We start from the raw sequence: 18,236 nt of genomic DNA on the forward strand, positions 1-18,236 counted from the left end.
TTCCTGATATTATTTCAAACATAAGTATTCCTCCCACACATACCCCATAATCCTTCTTTTCTCTAAATACCCATTATTTGGGGGAAAACTTGGTAAGATTTTGCTTGAGAACTCCACAGCAGTACCGGATTAGAAAAGCAAAGCTTAGAATATGCCTTCTACGTATTGCCCAGAGTAAGCTGCAGGATCATAAAATCTTCCAGCTTTTCAGCCTATTACTTTTTAGCCAGTCCCTCTGGGACCAGTTCATTCCATACAACATTGCTGCATTCACACAGACCCCCTCAGGCCTTGGATGAAATAGAAAAGCTAGGTACCTCTTTGCAATATTTAGTGACTGCCACTCCTAAAGGATGCTCACTGCTGGCTTCTGCAGTGCCAACCACAGCCAGTACCTTCTTCAGAGGCAGCAGAGCTGTCTCTCCCAGCAAGAGCACCCGCATGACTTTAGGAACTCCACAGGTGATGGTGCCAGTTTTATCAAACATCACAGTCTTGATCTGCAAGAAATAAACCAGAGTTACCGCCTCTTACAGAGTTACAGGCGCTGTGAGCATAGGGATGCTCATATGCTCCGGGCACATAAATATAGGCCAGACCTCAATTATCAGCTGACTGTATCCACACCAAGAGAGAATAAACCTACAAAAGTTAGAGATTCCTCTATCTTGAACTGTCCACGTGGTAGCTCTCCTTTTGTTTTTTTATTCACTTCCCATGCAGTGATTCCACTGAAGCTACATTTACCATCGTTTATCTATACCAATATCTCAGACGACAGAATTATTGCAGTGCATAATTGCTTTTACTGGCCTTTAGTAACAAACAGGTGTGTGTGTGTGGGGGGGGTGTATTCATTCACATACAGGGTTCACATAATGGCACCTTAATCACTTTTACCACATGGTATACAACACAAGCAGGGCCTTTACCAAAATAGTGAATTGCTAACCAATAAACAATAGCATTTAGGAAAGAGGATTCAAGACCTTATTTGGAGATAAAGCAGCTGCAAAATATTCCAGATAAAAAAAATCAAACCAAAATCAACCTCACACTATTCACCAAATTCAACAATCAAGTCATACAACCCAGTGGGTTCTGAGGAATCCAGCAATGAACCAAGAAACATAACCCAGCATACACCAAAACCCAAAACTAGAATCAACTGTAATGCGGAAACGTGAACCAAAAAGCACTGCAAGCTGGGCAATATTTCGATTCCCAGACAGCCTAATCCACCAACCTTGCAGAATCCAACAGGTCTAAACCCTGATCATGGCCCTACCTAGAACCAAGCGGTAAAAAAAAGTAACACTAGCAGCCATTTTCTGCTTTTTGCAAAGTTTTGTAAAGACTTCTGGTGTATACTTTATAATGTCCCATAAAAAGAAGTGTTATTATTAGTCTGAATAACTTATTCCCATTCTTAACTACCTTTTTCAGTTAAAAAATTCTCCCTGTGTCTAACCCCAGTCTCCCATAGCATGGTTTAAACTCATTTCTTCTTCTTTTTACTGGCTGTGGACATGTCAAACCATGCATTCTCCTCCTCTTTTCACCAATGTCTTCTGCCTTTGAAGGGCTTTTTCATGTCTCCATCTTTTTTTCTCTAAACAACCTCAAATCATTCCATTTTCCTCCTACATCCTAAATTTTAAACCACTGATCGCAAACAATATATATTTCACCTCGGCCCTTTGAGGAAGGAGAGTTAACACTGGGTTATCAATGTCTTCCACAGAAGAGGTCAAGCAAGTGCAGAAGCCAAAGACCTCTCTCAAGGTCATGTGGAATAGCAGCAGCCTGACTGGCGTTAGATTTCAGGAACTGGTGGCTTTCCACACTTTGCTGTGACTACTTTGAATTGTGGAGAAGGAAGGTCAGACCCATCTTCATAACCCTAATGAGTTGCAATCAAATAGAAAAAAACATCTTCCAGTCTTTCTCTAGACCAGCAGAACTTCTTGGGAAACTGTATTTTATGTAGACACAGGTGGGTAAACTACAGAAGTACAAAACGAACTATTAACCTTGTGTGCCATTTCCAGGGGCTTTCCACCTTTGATGAGAATACCATTCTGTGCCGCAACTCCCGTGCCTACCATCACAGCCGTTGGGGTAGCCAAGCCTAATGAACAGGGGCACGCGATGCTCAGCACAGTGATTGAGGTCTGAAAGGCAAACCGCAGTACGACTTCGGCTTTTGAAATGTGTTTGCTTTGATTCTGCAAGAAGAGGGAGGAGAAAAAAAAGAAAAAAGACGCATGCATGTTTGCTGATAGGAGATAACGCAGGTGTACAATCAATCATAGTCATTTCAAAAAACACATTTACCTGGAAACCTCCAGGGTAGGAAAGCAAAGTATTATTGTTACTGTAACAGTCGAGAAAGGTCAATGGTATGAATTGTTTATGGCAGTGTTTTCCAGCTTTTTTGCTGTTCAAGCACACATATGCTTCAGTAATTTCTCTCAGACACCTATTTAAGCAATACCCCCTGCCCCAAACACACACTTAAACAGGGCATAACAGTCTGACAAGGCTGCAAAAATTGCCTTAAGCCCCAGGCGCAACGGATGCACAGGCTACAGGCCAGTATTTGAGGAGCAAGTCCTGCTCAGGGTGCTGCTCGCAGAGGCTGTCCGCTGCATGGGCAGAGAAGCCGAGTCCTGCTCCGCAGAGCGGTGCATGCTCAGTAACTCCAGGAAAGCTGCAGAATGACCGCTCTTGAATCTCTCTTTTTGTCCTGAACACAAACTATTTCTGTACAACACCCAGGCACGTTCCGCATCCACGGGGCGCACAGCAGAATTACCCCTTACATTAAGGGGTGAGACAGAGTGACTCTGCTCTCAGGCTCTCAGATGACAACACAACTTGCTGCTGTTTCCCTTCTAGGCTAGCAGAGGTGAACCCTATTTCCCGGTGCACAATTCCCCTCAGCTGCTGAGCATAAACGCAAATCCTAAACATAATAGAAGCTAGTCATCCCTCTAAAGCCAAACCCACTATCTGCCACCAGGAACAAGGATGTTCAAATATTTTCCAGGCATGCGAGCAATTTCTCAGCTCCCTACAAGCCAGCTACAGATCATGTTTAATCCTGATATAATGCCAAGAATTTCAGCTTGTAGAAAACCCATGCAGAACTAAGGGGCAAATGCACAGGTACATTTAGACTGGCTGATAGATTCTAATTAGTATAATTATCTCTTCTGTACAGAAAACAACACATTGTACAAAAGTACTTGCCAGGTTTGCAACATTAAACCCTGCACACAGAAGATATGCTAATTACACTGGGAGATATCCTAACAACAAAATTCAACTGTCAGTGAAATTACTTACAGGAAAATATTTCTGAATAATATCAAAATTTATAAAACCAATTGTGATCCATACTATCAATGTCACTGTTGAAATGATGATGATAAATGGAACAAAATATCCACTGAACTTATCTGCCAGTTGCTGGATGGGTGCCTACGAAAAAGAAAAACAGGTATTTGGATGTTTTTATGATCAAAACACATAAATATGCACAGTTCATGAAAATATCTAATAGTCTTTATCTGATTCTTTTATGAAGTGTGGAAAAGCACATGATTTTCTGAACCTTGCAACCATGTCAAAATATAGAACCTTTACTGATTTACTCAAACTTTGTAAATAAGGTTTCCTTTTCTCTTTTTATTATTTTTACCTTTGACATTTGAGCTTCTTCCACCAATTTCACAATTTGTGACAGGGTAGTGTCATTCCCAACATGAGTTGCATTAACAAGAACTGAGCCATGTGCATTTATAGAACCAGCAATCACTGTGCTCCCAGGCTTTTTAGTGACTGGCATAGCTTCCCCTGGAAAGAAAAGGTATGAATAAATGAGCCAGACCAGTGCAAATATCCATGATAACAATTAACACAGTCAATCAGCACATTGTGTGCTACCAAAATCAGCTATTCTAAACAATAATAGGAAGAAATTGTGTATTTTATATCTCTGTCTAGTGAAGACATACGTAAGTGGTGTCATACTTCTATAAATCTTCTGGGTTTAGTTTCACAGCAAATGCCTTAGCTGAAATGTCTTGAGATCTTCCTTCTCATCCCATCTGAGATCCAGGGCTCCCAGTCTCTCATATCCAGAAACTTGGTCCCCCCCTACAAACCACAGGGATGTTTTTTTCCCCCTCACACCGAACACAGATGCTGGCACCCTGCTCTGATATTTGATCCTGCCCAATGAAGATGAACAGTCTCTGCTCCCAGATTTTCCTAAAACAGTCAGGTGACAGTTTACCATGCCTTCACTGGAGCATTGAGACAAATGGGAGAGGAAGTATCCTTATTAATTGTGTATCTTGGACAAGAAATATATCACAAAAACCAGTAAAAGGGAGGGGTTTACTGGGAGAGAAGAAAGACAATTCTGGGGCACCCAAGATACAGGCTAGTAAGAAAGCAAGAGGGTAAAATTTAGCATAAAATTCCTCTATGTATTATTTGCATAAAAACTGTGATTTGGCACCAGCACAGGTTAAAAGCACATAACCTGCAGCCTGTGAATGGGAAGACACAGTACAGATCCTCAAAACACTCCGCTTGGAAGCAGTATAGGAAAAACAGATGGCTCAGCCAGCACCGCATTCTGCAATCCCACTTAAAAACAGGTCAGAAGCTAGATCTGATGCCTTATGCTTTCCTGCTTTCCTTTCCTCATGTAGAAATGTTTAGCAATATCAAACCAGCAGATGAAGTCAGTGTGGGCCATCTAACGCGCTTCCCAGCTCTTTATAAAATTACTTCATAAATGAAGGAATTTGGACAAGGTTTTAGTTGATTAACTAGACAATAACTAATTCAATATTTAAAAACACAACAAGGCTGATCAGTCCTCTGTCAAAAGCAGACAGCTGCCCGGAACATCACTGCCCTGCCCAGTGCAGTAACCACCAGAAACCTCCAAAGCTGGAGGTGAACGGAGACCAGAAGTCTTGCTCCAGAAAGCAAAGCCCCGACCCTTGGGTTAAAAGTAGCCATTTTGTTCCGAACCACCGAGCTACAACTCATCCTGGCTTTTTGACAGATCAGTAATGGAGGGAGAAGGCAAACTTACTGTCTTTTCAGGAATACTAGCTCTACAAAATCTGTATTTTCTCTGTTCTTAGGGTTACCGAAAACAGGTGGTTCTCTTAATTTTAAAGGTGTCTCTGTTCCTTAACTGAAATAAATACGTAACTAAAACATGCAAGCCAATGATGATGTTAATTACAGATGTCATTACAGATCCTGTAACATATTTGTAAGAGCTGCACGAGCAAATGTACATAAAACAAAGTGAAAATTTCAGAAGCTGTGGAAAACTCCTGTGATGCTTAAAAAACACCAGTCTGGGAGGCTTGCTCTCTCTCTCCCGGCTCACGTGGCAACCCCTCTTGGAAGCCCTTTCTGGTTCCCATGCACACACACTCCAACATACCAGCATTACTTCCTCATTGCCCTTCAGAAGCTGCTTCTGAAAAGGTACTATTCCTGCAAATATATTTCAGAAGAAACTCCCACCAGATCTCTGGAATAATAAAAAAAGTGTTTAGACTTCATCCATCCTGCCAGTAGATTAGTAAAAGGGAACAAATTGGGCAGAGATTCCTCAGTTTTTTGAGGGTGTGTTCAGATACAGGATTTGGATTCAAGCTCACAAAGGCCAGGCACTGTGTTCATTAAGCTCGGAGGTTATTCAAACAACAGCTTTTGGTTTGGGTATGTTCTCTTTTCTTGTAAGAAAGAGTTATAGAAGATTCCACTTTTTTGCCTAAGTGTAAGGAAAGTTACCAGTAATAAGAGATTCATCTGCCATAGAATTGCCTTCAATGACTTTTCCATCCACCGGGAACTTTCCACCAGGAACAACCTTCACGATATCACCTCGTTGAACTAATTCAACAGCTACCTGCTCTTCCCTGTAAAAGACACAAGTAGAACAGACAGATCATTTACGTCATCAGCTTCAAGAGCGTAATAACACTTTAAAATAAACTGCGTCAAGCCTAGTCAGTGCATCCAGGCAGGTTGAAGGGTTTTTGGTGAATAAATATGTACCTGACAATAGAGTGGTCAGGTCCAAGAGTCACCACAGTTGCTTCTGTGGCTTGAAGAGATATCAGCTTAGCAAGAGCTTCTGAGGTCTTACTCTAAGAAACAGGGATAAATGCTTGAGATATATTTAGCTACATAAATGCTGATGTTCTAGTTAAAACAATGATCTGTGAGCTCTAAATGACCATAATGTAGTCTAGAACTTGCATCAGAAACATTTGACTAAAAATTCATCTGAATAGTTTTATTCTATTCTCATCGGAAATACACAATATTTAGTGTGTAGATGAGTTACCTTTGCTATGTGTTCCAGCCATCTCCCAAGGGCAATGAATACAAACAGCATTGGAGGTGTGTCAAAGAAAGTGATAGGGCTTTTTTCTGCCTTTTCAGCTATCGCTACCATCAGGATCACACATGAATATACGTAAGCAATAGTCGTGGCCAGTACAATGAGCACGTCCATATTGGCTGTCTTGTGCTTCAGTGATTTGTAAGCTTGTACGTAGAAGTACCATCCACCAAGAAACTGTTGGTGTAAGCACGTACAGACTCTTATTAAAATCACAGCAGTGGAAAGCAGGGAGTACATCATACTGCCTATAGCAGAATTATAAACATGTTGTAGATAAGGGAAAGGATTCTTGTCCTGTGCTGTTTTTATATTGATATAACTTCAGTGGAGTTGTCTACTAGGAGACTGATTCCATTGTCATCCTCTCACTCGCCCTTCCTTGTTCTCAAAACAAAGTATAGCAAGCTAAATATTGTCACCTTTTTCTCACACAATAGAAAAAAACCCCAAGTACAGAGGTTTAAGGGATATACCTACAGTTACCCAGCTAGTTTGCAGCTGATCAGGTTTTTTAATTGTTCTAACATTATATTCCCCATTTGGGAATGTCACTGACACAACTTTGGCATGAGGGAGTATTGTGAGCAATTACATAATCAATAATTTATAGGAAAGTGCCACTTCATTCTGCATAGGTTGTACAGACAAGAGGCCAGGCATAATCCACTAAAGCTTTCTAGTTTCCTAACTCTTTCCACATCAGATTACATAAACGGGAGATGAAAAGAAAGCAAATACCTAGGAAACAGTATGGACATACCTGAACAAAAGTGCACAGGACAAAGAAGAGAAGATTTAAAATAGATAATCCAGGAATGAGATTCTGTTCCAGCATCATAGATCCGTGGTGCTCGCCATCAGGTATTAGCATATAAATCATTAGGATTAAGACAGGGATACCAAACACTAGGCTGCACAAGAAAGATTTCCTCCACCTGAAAAGTAGAAGCAGTAAATCGCCAGTAGTAGTACACCCCAGCAGTACCCAGGCTGAACACTGTGTTCGCAGTACAGAGCTAGAGGTATTAGTACTGTACTAACACAGAGATTGAGATATTTGGGAAAGATCCAACACTTTGCTCCAGGACAATTGCAGTGCCACCTCTATGTTTAAATGCCACAGACCTCTATCTAAACTGAAACTAATGAAAATGGACATAAAAATACTTGCACAAAACAGCAAAACACACAATTAAATACACTTTACACAAATTAACTGGGGAAAGGGTGGGGGGATGAGTTACACGAGATGATCTAGACAAGATCATCAGTGAGAGAGAAAAAGAGAAATACTTACTGTTGTATTTCCTTTTTATGATCCAAGTTATGTGCATTAGGAACTCTTCTAGCCAAAGATGCATGAAAGCCAATTTCCTTTTTATTAAAAAAGGGAGAGAAAGAAGAGTTAGTTTTTATTAAACTAACAGTATTACTTATAACATACTTAGATGACACTACTTTTAGAAGAAATTAACAGAAATGTCAGAAAAGGACACCCTTCCATATTTAATAAATGCCAACTTCTCATTTATTTTTAGATGTTGCCAACATGAGAGGATATTCCAGACAGTACTGATAACAATGGGAGAGAACTCAAAATGTGGACTGTAAAGGATTTCTGCTATCTGTACATGGACACAATTATAATGTAGCAAGTATCCTGCTTTTTTAAGCATAGACAGCTCACACTGACTGCTGGAATTCTGCTGTCCTCCTTCCCAAGGGAATTTTATGCCCTTTGATCTCCACTGAAGTAAGTACAAGAGAAGGGAAATACCATAAAGGAAGGTAAAAATGCATACAAGCCCCTGGGCTAGTCAACCTTTCTAGCATGTCCTTAACACTCCAGTAGAGCAGACACACCTGAAGTTGAAAATCAGAATGGTCAGAACCAGTTTAAACCTATAAAACAACAAACTGCAGGGCAAAGCAGCCTATTTTGGGCTAAGCCAATTTTTTGCAGAAAAAGAAACAAATCCACTCTTGCAAGCACAACACATTTAAACTTTATAGCTGCATTACGAGAAGCTTCTGCGGCAAGATGCACTTTACAGAACTACTCTATTGGGCTGAACAGTCTATCATTTACATGATAATCACTACTGCTGCATCAATTCTGCTGTCTGGGTGCTTTTTCTGAGTAAAGGAACAGTCTCTGCTGGTCCCCTGACTATTCTCTGTGTATGCCTCCTGACGAGCTTTCTTTGCTTCCAATGAGAAAGGGAAAAAAAGATTTTGTTAAAACCTGCGCCCTGATAATGTCACAGTAGTATTTGTGATCTGCATCATTACCAGTAAGCTGGGATTTTTTCTTTAGGAGCTGCATTGCAAGTTGTTTCGCTTCAGACAGTTCTTCTCTGAATTGACATGGGAATAAAAGTCAGTGTATACAGGGATCCGTATCACTTGCAGTGCTAACTGGATTTGGTTCCCTGCTATTGCCAAACTTCTTTTACAGTCTCTTTAGGTGGCAGGAGAAAGCAGTATTTTTTCTGAAACATCAGCACTTCACTGAAGTGACTGGAATGCACAGAGACATGATTCCACACACACGACAGCCAGAATGGATACGCACCGCTTTTACCAGATATAGGTAAGAAAGGGGTGTTTCATGTTGTTTTTAGGGTAACAGCCTGGGAGGTTACACACTTCTGTGAAGCATGGCAGCTTCACCACAGAGGCCAGAACGTAAAAGCATATAGCACTAATCATATATTACCTGCAACAGTCAGTAAAACCTCTCAAATATCTGCTGCTTCATTTTCTTAATAACTTCACCTTAAAACTGTTCTGATAAAAAAAGTTCTAAAACCTACCTCGATTATTTTTATAATATCTCGAGGTCCGGTAACTTCAGGATCAAACTGGACGTGAGCTTTGCAAGTGGCAAGTGCAACAGAGGCATAGAATATGCCATTAGTTCTCATAAGTCTGGATTCAATATTGTGAACACAAGAAGCACAAGTCATCCCGGTAATCTAAACAAAACATGATTTTATGTATGATTAGTAGTCTCTGGAATTGGCAGCAGCCTCTTTTCACCATTAATGTTGAAAAAGAACCAGTACACCTGTCATCTGGGGTTTTGCTTTGTTTTTTCTCTCCAGCAATGTTACTGTTTGCTCACACGAAGGAGTCTCACTGAGGGATAAAAGAACTTGCACACAAAGATGCAGGTTTCAGTGTTCAAGGAAGTTTATTGCTCCTTTAATGAACCCAGTATTCACCCAATATTTGTGGATAAATTTGAGACAAGGCCTCCTCTTGTTACTAGGTTATATACATGTTAATGACTGTTTGTGCTCTGCTGGTACTGACCCAAGGCCTCAGTATGAAGAGTTCACAGGGCTGTCTGAAATGAAATAAAGCTGAGAACATAAAATTACCCACTTTTATTTTAAAATTCTGCCACCAGCAGTTATATTCACAGCCATATATTTATATAGCAGCACTAGTATACAGTATTAACTGTAATAGTATAGCTAACAGTTACATCAGCAACTCTATTAACATTGTCTGAATCAAACTCTACATGAATAACTTCATCTTGCCAACTTAAATTTCCCTGTGGCTTCAAAAAGGCATGTTCCCACATTCTGGTCTAACTACTGGCATAACTGCAGACTGTTGCTATCCGTCTGTGTAGCAGTATATTTCAGAAAATAAAAAGGGACTTCTGAAGAATCTGTCCATAGGATGAACTAATTGCACCCAAAGATCTCAGACCTCTGGGCATTATCATCATGTACTTGATGATATATATATATTTTCAGGTGCTCAGAGTCTGTACTGTTGACCAAGGTGCCTTCACAGAAAAGTACTGTTTTATTTTTCCTTGCGAAGAAAAGTCAATCCTATACACATATCTATCACCTTTTATTTCAGCGCCTTTGGACATATTCTCCTAAGACAAACTGATTTTGTCTTTACAGCAATTAAGAAATATCAGTGTGACCAGCTGGAACTGAACTGCTGAAGCCACAGCTCCTTAAATGAAAACATTTGCAAGAAAATGCTTCTTCAAACCTGACATCTCCAAATCCAATATATAATTTCAAATACACATTACTTACAAGAAGCTCCACATTTCCTTCTGTTTCAGTATGATCTTCTATGACAGTAGCTTCAAAACCCAAATTCTGAATCAGCTGTGCTATTTCAAGAGGCTGTATGAACTCCGGCTTGTACTTTATCTCTGCTTTACCTGCCATCAGCGCTACCAGCACTGAAACAATACCTGCAGTGGCAACAATCAAAAATGTTAGATATTGTAGCTCCTTTGGGGACAGCAAAACCAAACACCACTACAAGTGAATGTCAGTGTGGGCTGTAACAACACAGAGATGTTTTATGCCCACCAGTCTCTCTCTGCCTCCTTCTAGTGTTGCTCCCTGGGCACAACAGCAAAGTTGCTACTGAAATCTAGACATGCTGCAGTTCCCTTTAGCAATAAGAGTAACAGCAAAAGTCAGACAGGGAAGGAGGCAAGTCTTGCTAAGGTCTAACAAAATAAAAAGGAAGTTCATAAGCAATCTTTGCACTGATTTCTACAAGCTGTACTCTGGAAAGCCCTAAACAAGCCCCACAGCACAAAGCTAGGCCTTTTTTTTTTTCTTTTTCTTTTTTTTTAAACAGCAACACATAAATCTAAATTTAGAATCTAAAAACAAAGCGTAAAATCACAGGCAATGAAATTACTCTGGAAGTGCTAATAGTTTCTTGAATTTTTATCCTCTTCCCTAGGAGGAAGGGGAGACAGGAATGAATAAGCAAACCCCTCCAACGGGATGCCAACGCAAGGTGACGCAGGCAGCGCTGAGGCTCTTCTCTCCATGGTCTGCATGGCCAGAGGAAAGGCAGTTCCACTCTGCAGACTTCTAACCTAATAAGCATTGCTGTGCCTGAGCTAATATAATTACCCAGGCACCGGGGTCATGCATTTATCTGTACTTGCTTGTGCCAACATGCCCTGAAGGGTAAGTTTCACAAATGTGTCAAAGCTCTTAACGGCTCTGGAAGAGATGGATTGCTGTGTAGAGCATCAAGGCCCTGCAAACTAAATGAGAACAATTCCTCCACTCTTGTCTTGAGCCTTATTTGGATTCTGATCATATGGCAACAACTTAATGTTATGAAGAAAGTATGTCCATCAGGTATGCCCATCAACTTTTCTGTTCATTGACAGAACGAATGCAGTAGGATAGTTAAATAAGGATGCTGTTACATTAGCACTGAGCATATTTAGCCTACTTAACCTCAAGATGTTCTAACACAGCCCCTTCCATGAACCTCAGAGAGTACCTTTTCTGCCTGGTAGTCCCTTATAGACTCATTATAGGAATGTTGAAGTTATTACCAACTTCTTTCTGCAGATTTCTCTCAATGGTAGACACACACGATGCGCAGGTCATGCCTGTGATTTGTAAAAAACACTTTTCGGCCATCATTCCGCTGGGCTGGTGTGGCACATCAAGGCCAGCACCTTCTGGAAGAGCATCTGCACCGCAGCCTTGGTGAGACTCTGGAGCTACTGACTCTGGAACTTGAGGCTGCACCACGGCACTGCTGGCATCAGACCGACACGTGTTTTCTCCAGTAGCGGTATCTTGAATAAACGCACAATAAACAGGACAAACACTATCTACAGTGCGATAGGATGATGAGGATGATGCAGAACAACAAGCAGGACACATATTTATCGATCATGCAGAGTCTTTCGGGTGTTTGAAAGGGGACATGTTAATCTTGGACTCTTCTTAGAAATGACAGACGCTGTTACCAGGTGTATAACAATGTACCCACACCAGTAACACTGCATCACCATTTAACTCTAACTCTACAGAACTGCTTTTCCAGTTTCAAATGGCAAATGATTCTCTCCAATTTCAATACCTAGACTTAACAGCTACCTTCACTCAATGACAATACATCTACAGGGTGACTTCACGCTCCTTATCCGGCAGAGAGACCATAGTCCGGCCTCACACACATTTTGTTCTTGTTGCCTTCTATGCATGACTCATTACACTTCATCCCAGAGAAAGAAAAAAACAAGTTTCTCAACAGGTTTCTCTTTATGGCACAACATTTCCGGGGGCAAGCACTGCATGAATGAGTAGTCAAAGGACTTATCAGCACACAGACCTCCACCTGTACAGGCCCGGTGTGATTAGTTTTGCTCCTTGTACCCCCCTGCAAAAACCTCCTGGCTCCAGCTGCATTCACAGACCCTCTCCCTTGGACAGAAGGTTTGTGCAAAGGGCCAAGAGTTGCTTCTGCAGGTTTTAAATACAGGGCTCCCTTCCTTTTCCACAGATAGATGAACAGCTCTCCCCGCAAATCATAAAGCAAGCAAATCATAATTATGCACTCCTCCTCTTTCATAGCAGTCCCCACAGATTCAGAGGGATTGCTTCCCTGAGCAAAGCTAACAGCATTTGGTCTCCTGTGATTGAACTAATCTATGCCAGGTAAACCACATCAGTATCTCAAAGCAAATCTGAGTTGTTCAACAGTTGTGTTCAACTGTTCTGAGTTGAAGCAGATGTATTTATCCTCCTTTTCAAAATCGCTAGAGAGAAGGTTGTGCACCATAGCAACTTCTTAAGCATTGAGCACAAGTACAAAAGTACAAACTGAGCTGCAGTTGACATGTAAAAGCAATGCCTTCTCTCACCAAGGAGAACATGCATTTTGGTATCTATCTTGCTGAAAGTAAGACTTAGGTTCCTGGTAAAAATACTCAAGAAATAAAGGTGAAAGATTAGGACACTAGAAAGATTTCAGATAGAAAAAAAAAGTGGTTTTAAATAAAAAGTATTGCATTAAGCTTGTATCTTTTAGGACTTTAGAATGCAAATTAAAATATTTGGTTTGATAGATCTACTTTGGCAGCTTGTAGACATAAGAGGAAACCTACTTCAGTGGGTAAGGGGATCTGCCATTTAAAAGACATCGTATCAACTTCCAAACCTTCTGGTTTCATAATGTAACTCAACTCTTCCACCCACTACTGTAGTTCTGAGGGTGACATAAAGTACTTCACAGCTGAAATCATTCTCCCTTGCTAAGTGAGATAAGAGCAGCCCCTTTTAGAAAAGATAGCACCAATGCAATATTTTAAAATTCTCTCTCAAGCAGACAGGCTCATGGCCTAGGAACGCTATTCACAGAAGAAAAAACACCATTACCTGTGAAAACCAATGCATCAAACCCCATGTCTTCTATGGCAGCTCTTAATTCTTCTCCGTTAGTTACAGTCGAATCATAACATATGGTGCCAGTCTTTTCAGCTAGAGAAACTGCTATATGTTGCACTCCTTTTCTCTGTGATATCGTCCCTTCTATGGACTGTACGCAAGAATTACAGGTCATTCCGTCAATCCTAATAACAGCTGTACACGTCCTATCTATTAGCTGCTCTCTGAAGAGACCACAGAGCAAAGCAGGTGACGAAGATGCTCCGTTATTTGCTTCTGAACTGCTAAGGAGGCATACTTTAAAGTTTCCAGGTGGAAGGGATTCAATAGCTTGCTGCAAAGATGACAGGGTAATTAAATGGGGGCTATACTGTACAACAGCGTGTTTGTGCTCCAAAGACACGTTAATACTCTGTACGCCTGGCAGGGCCGCTATATTTTCTTCGATGTTTCTGACGCAAGACTCGCAGTGCATGCCTTCTATTTGTACCGTAGCTGTGCTGCTCATCTTGACAGCCAGCGGGGCCACCCTGCCGCTGTCTCGACACGCTGGTGTCGTCTTGGCGGCTGTATTCTGCAGGTGTCCTACATCAAGCACACCGAGCTTCAACGGGGCTGATTTACTCTTAATGGTGCAGTCATACCCCAGGTTCCTGATATGGCTCTTGAGGTCTTCGGGCTGAATGATGTAAGGATAGTAAGCAATAATTGCTTCCTGGTTACCAAGTGACACCTTGATTCTTACCACGCCATTCAGTCTCCTAATCTTCCCCTCGATGCTGCTGACACAGGACTGGCATGTCATGCCTTCCACCCGAAGCTTAATTACCGCCTCTCGCGAGCATGGCACACTTACGGAAACCGGTGCTGATGTCTCTTCTGCTACGTTTGCGTCAAAACCCATATCCTGAATTTCCTGGCAAATCTGTTCAGGACTTATTTCCGACTGTACATACTGTATTACAGCATTGTTCTGCTCAAGGGAGACTTTGATGCTCACAACGCCTTTCACCTTGGAAATCTGGCCTTCTATCGACTGCACACAAGACTGGCAAGTCATGCCCTGAACGCTGACTGCAACAGTGTGTGTTTGAGAAGATGAAGAGGGCACTGTTTCAAAACTCTCTTCGTAGCCCATGTTGTCAAAAGCAAAACTCTGTTTCATCGTGGGTTCCTGCACACAGCTGGGAGGAGAATCAGTCTTGGACAAAGCCTAAAGAGCAAAGGGAAAAATAAAAATAAAATGCATATATCTTTTTCTGTGTGAAAGCAGCAGTATTCTGCATGCCTGGAAATGCAGTGTATTCCACTGGAACATATCACAATGTTAATTTACACTCTGAAAATATTACTGGTTAGCTATGTACACAGTTATGAATCCAGTCCCTGAAACTTCTCTTGGGCAGCAATTTTAAATCTATTCAATGAGGGATATAAAAGCAAAGTTGTGTGAACATTCCCAATCCAGTCATTTAAAATTTGAACTCTCCGTGGCCACCGAGCACAATCGTCACACAACCTAAGCTCTGCTCTTCATAGCACGTGGTCACCTGCCCAAAGGTTCACAGGCCAGGGTAGTCCGAATGACTTTCAACAAACGTCCAGAGCCAGCTCAGTTTGGCCAATCCACTATTGCTCACCAGGAGTTAGGAAAGAAAGAAAGAAAAAAAAGAACAGAAAACAGGTTCAAGAATTACTGCAGAGTCTGAAATCAGCAGGTGTGGGGAGGACTAGCTGCATAAAGTCTGAAGAGCTGTATGTATGCACACATGTGTCTGTGTTGTCTGCATACGTATGGATCTTCTAATTGAAAATCTGTATCTGACACATATTAAGAAAAAACTTGTATCATATGCAGATATTTCCACTATAGTTTAGTTTCTTCTACCTCATTGCAAGGCACCTAATAAAGACCATATACTGAGCTACAGAACTCACTGAGTTGACCCAACAGCAGTTTTCGGGATATACAGTCAGTACTGAAGTAGATTAGCCAGAAGTGGACTATCCATCGGTCAGATCGCAGATTCCACAGTACTTCTACAGTTCAGGGCATTCGGTTCAATTGAGTATGAAATAACATTAATATGAATATGAAATAACAGAAAATCAGAGCACAGACCTGTCGTCAAAGGAAACTGCTGACACCAAGAGTTTAGGAAGATTTAAAAGGGGAGGGAGAGGTTCGAGACTGTTAGTTTTTGCAGAAGGAACATTAAAACTCATGTTTGGGATCTGAGGCAACCTTAACTCCTAAAGATCAAGATGAAAGCTACTACAAAGAACCTATTATCTTTTATCTGCCAAAGCTGTGAGAGTGTCACCATTCACCAGCGTGACCAGCGCTGGGCACTACTGCAGGGAGGGGACCGTGGATGGGGTCACGGCGTCGCACTCAGGGCAGCAAGTCTCATGTTCCTGCTACAGGGAAGAAAACTCCCTCCTGAATACCACAGCGCAGATTAGGATCATTTAGGCCGCTTATTAACACTAGACTGCATCCAGTTCATTTGATGGAGTATTCAAAATTCATTAACCTGATTTCATTTCATGCTCCAACAGCTTGGGAATAATGGTGGCTGGGTCGTGACCAAAACAACAGAAATTTAACACGAGAAATTCGCTCCCACTAGTCTTCTCCATACCATATTTATTCGAACAGCAGGAGCATGTTCCTGCCTATTGTGCAAAACCTAAGCGCCAAGTCCCAGGGTAGCGTGCGTATCACGGCCAAGGCACCGATGCGCAGCACCCAAGGGGCGAAACCAGGTGGTGCCGGAGCCGTGCCGCACCGCGGGAGAGGGCAAGGGAGGCCCACAAAACTTTTTGGTGCTGCCGGGGAAGGAGAGCCCCGGGAGTAGTTCACCCCGTTTCCCACCCCATCCCGCACAGCCGGGTGCGGACCCCCTCCTTGCGCTCTCCTTCCCTGCCCCGCATTTCTGAAGCTGTCCAAGTCATGCCATAACATAAATGTAAATACGTAGCCAGCCCCCCTTCCAAAATAAAATGTAAGCAGTTAATTGGCCCTCCCTGCAAAGGAGGTTCCTCGTTTACACGCACATGGGGACAAGGGCAAGCTTATTTCTTCCCATTTGTGCCCTCTCTCCCATGCTTTCACATACTAACACAGCCTGGCATATGGAGAAGAAGCCTCTCGGAGAATGAAAACCATCTCTCCTACGCCACATTTCAAACGCTGCTTAAACGCAAATACGTGTTTATCTTAATGCCTACCTTGAGAAGCAGCACTGAAATACTGCCCCTTGTCTTCTCTTCCTCCCCAAAAGACACTTTGCTCAGAGTGGCCAGCTCTTATTACCACAAACACCCGGTAAAACCAAAATCCTAACGCGGCTACAGGAGCTCGCTTTGTGCTTTTGCTCATATGACAACGGCCTTCGTGAGAGGGGCGAGATAAACATCCTCCTCCCCCAGGGCATAACGTACCTGGGAGCAACTGCAGGTGAAAAACAGGGAACAGCACAGGCCTGATGCTCTTTACTCCATTCCCTCCATCCCTTCTCTCACTAACCATTTCATTTTTCCTCTTCGCTTTGACTAGGCACTTCGCGATATAAAAGCAATTCAAATTAAATTTATGAAAAGATTAAAGGATATTTCCTGCCATCCAGTCTTTTGAAAAACATAAAAACGAGTACTGATTCCGCTATTTTAATGCACTGCTAGCCACAGAGACATCAAAACTCGACCATCGCTTTATATTTTGGATAAAAAGCTATGTTGATATTCAGACAAATTGGTAAAAAATATTTTGTTCACTATTTGACAAAAACAACTGTTTATGCTATAAGAAAAATATTCTTGAACCCATATTTTTAAATAACAAGAAGAAAAATAGGGAGGGGAAGTGGATATAAAAAAAGAAAAAAAAAAAACAAGTCCCAAATCATTCAAGAATCCCCCAAGACTCTCCCAAAAAGCCAGAAAATTTTCACAGGTTAAAAGCTTATCAGGTCAGAAGGGAATATCATAATTTTTTTCCTGAAAATACCTTGGTTTAAATACTTGATTTAGAGTATTTGCAAAGCCTTTACCATTGTTTAACAGTTTCAAAAAAAGCATCTCAGGAGAAGGGGCACAGATACACATGTGTATTTGTGGGAAGAGATGTTTCTACACTAGATTAGAGGAAAATGGTAGGTAAATGTAATGACGTAAACGTGAGGCGTGCAGAAATATGCCTGTAGCTTTCCTTAAGTACATACTGGGTCTCAAAAGGCTTTCTTGATATCAGCTAAGAGTTATATATAAAATGGCATCTATGAGGGTGTATAGTAATTCAGAGAGACCATCTGCAAGAGGATCAGGGACGTTCTTATCTCAAAAATGCCAAAAAGGTGTCGGGGATGCTGGGGTAATGTCACTGCTGTTTGAAGCCTGCTCTGCAGGTGACCAGCAAGAAGAGAACAGCATCCAGTTAGTGCAGGAGCTGATTTCTGACTAGAGAAATTCTAACGAAATAACCTGAATGCATCTGTCTGTACATTGGTATCAGTGTTTTCCACTTACAGCTACCCACTATTTTTTTTAATCACACTGAAGGAGGTCTGTCTACTTCCAAG

The 18,236-nt window shown here is 41.6% G+C and overlaps 1 protein-coding gene across 7 annotated transcripts in view; it reads right to left on the reverse strand.

The window, feature by feature from the left end:
- Positions 1-18,236, reverse strand: part of ATP7B (ATPase copper transporting beta) — a 45,721-nt gene that overhangs the window by 9,737 nt on the left and 17,748 nt on the right. For all 7 annotated transcript variants that reach the window (XM_064504888.1, XM_064504887.1, XM_026108500.2 and 4 more), the window contains 13 exons: positions 13,645-14,866; positions 11,811-12,059; positions 10,528-10,691; positions 9,271-9,432; positions 7,752-7,828; positions 7,215-7,389; positions 6,395-6,628; positions 6,103-6,194; positions 5,836-5,963; positions 3,707-3,861; positions 3,352-3,486; positions 2,034-2,228; positions 318-500 (listed from right to left, as the gene is read on the reverse strand). In XM_064504888.1, coding sequence (XP_064360958.1) covers positions 318-500; positions 2,034-2,228; positions 3,352-3,486; positions 3,707-3,861; positions 5,836-5,963; positions 6,103-6,194; positions 6,395-6,628; positions 7,215-7,389; positions 7,752-7,828; positions 9,271-9,432; positions 10,528-10,691; positions 11,811-12,059; positions 13,645-14,818 — 3,123 coding nt within the window. In that variant the 5' untranslated portion in view covers positions 14,819-14,866. The remainder of the gene's footprint in view (positions 1-317; positions 501-2,033; positions 2,229-3,351; positions 3,487-3,706; positions 3,862-5,835; positions 5,964-6,102; positions 6,195-6,394; positions 6,629-7,214; positions 7,390-7,751; positions 7,829-9,270; positions 9,433-10,527; positions 10,692-11,810; positions 12,060-13,644; positions 14,867-18,236) is intronic.

This window comes from Dromaius novaehollandiae, chromosome 1 (genome assembly GCF_036370855.1).
Source record: "Dromaius novaehollandiae isolate bDroNov1 chromosome 1, bDroNov1.hap1, whole genome shotgun sequence".
NCBI classification, from domain to species: domain Eukaryota; kingdom Metazoa; phylum Chordata; class Aves; order Casuariiformes; family Dromaiidae; genus Dromaius; species Dromaius novaehollandiae.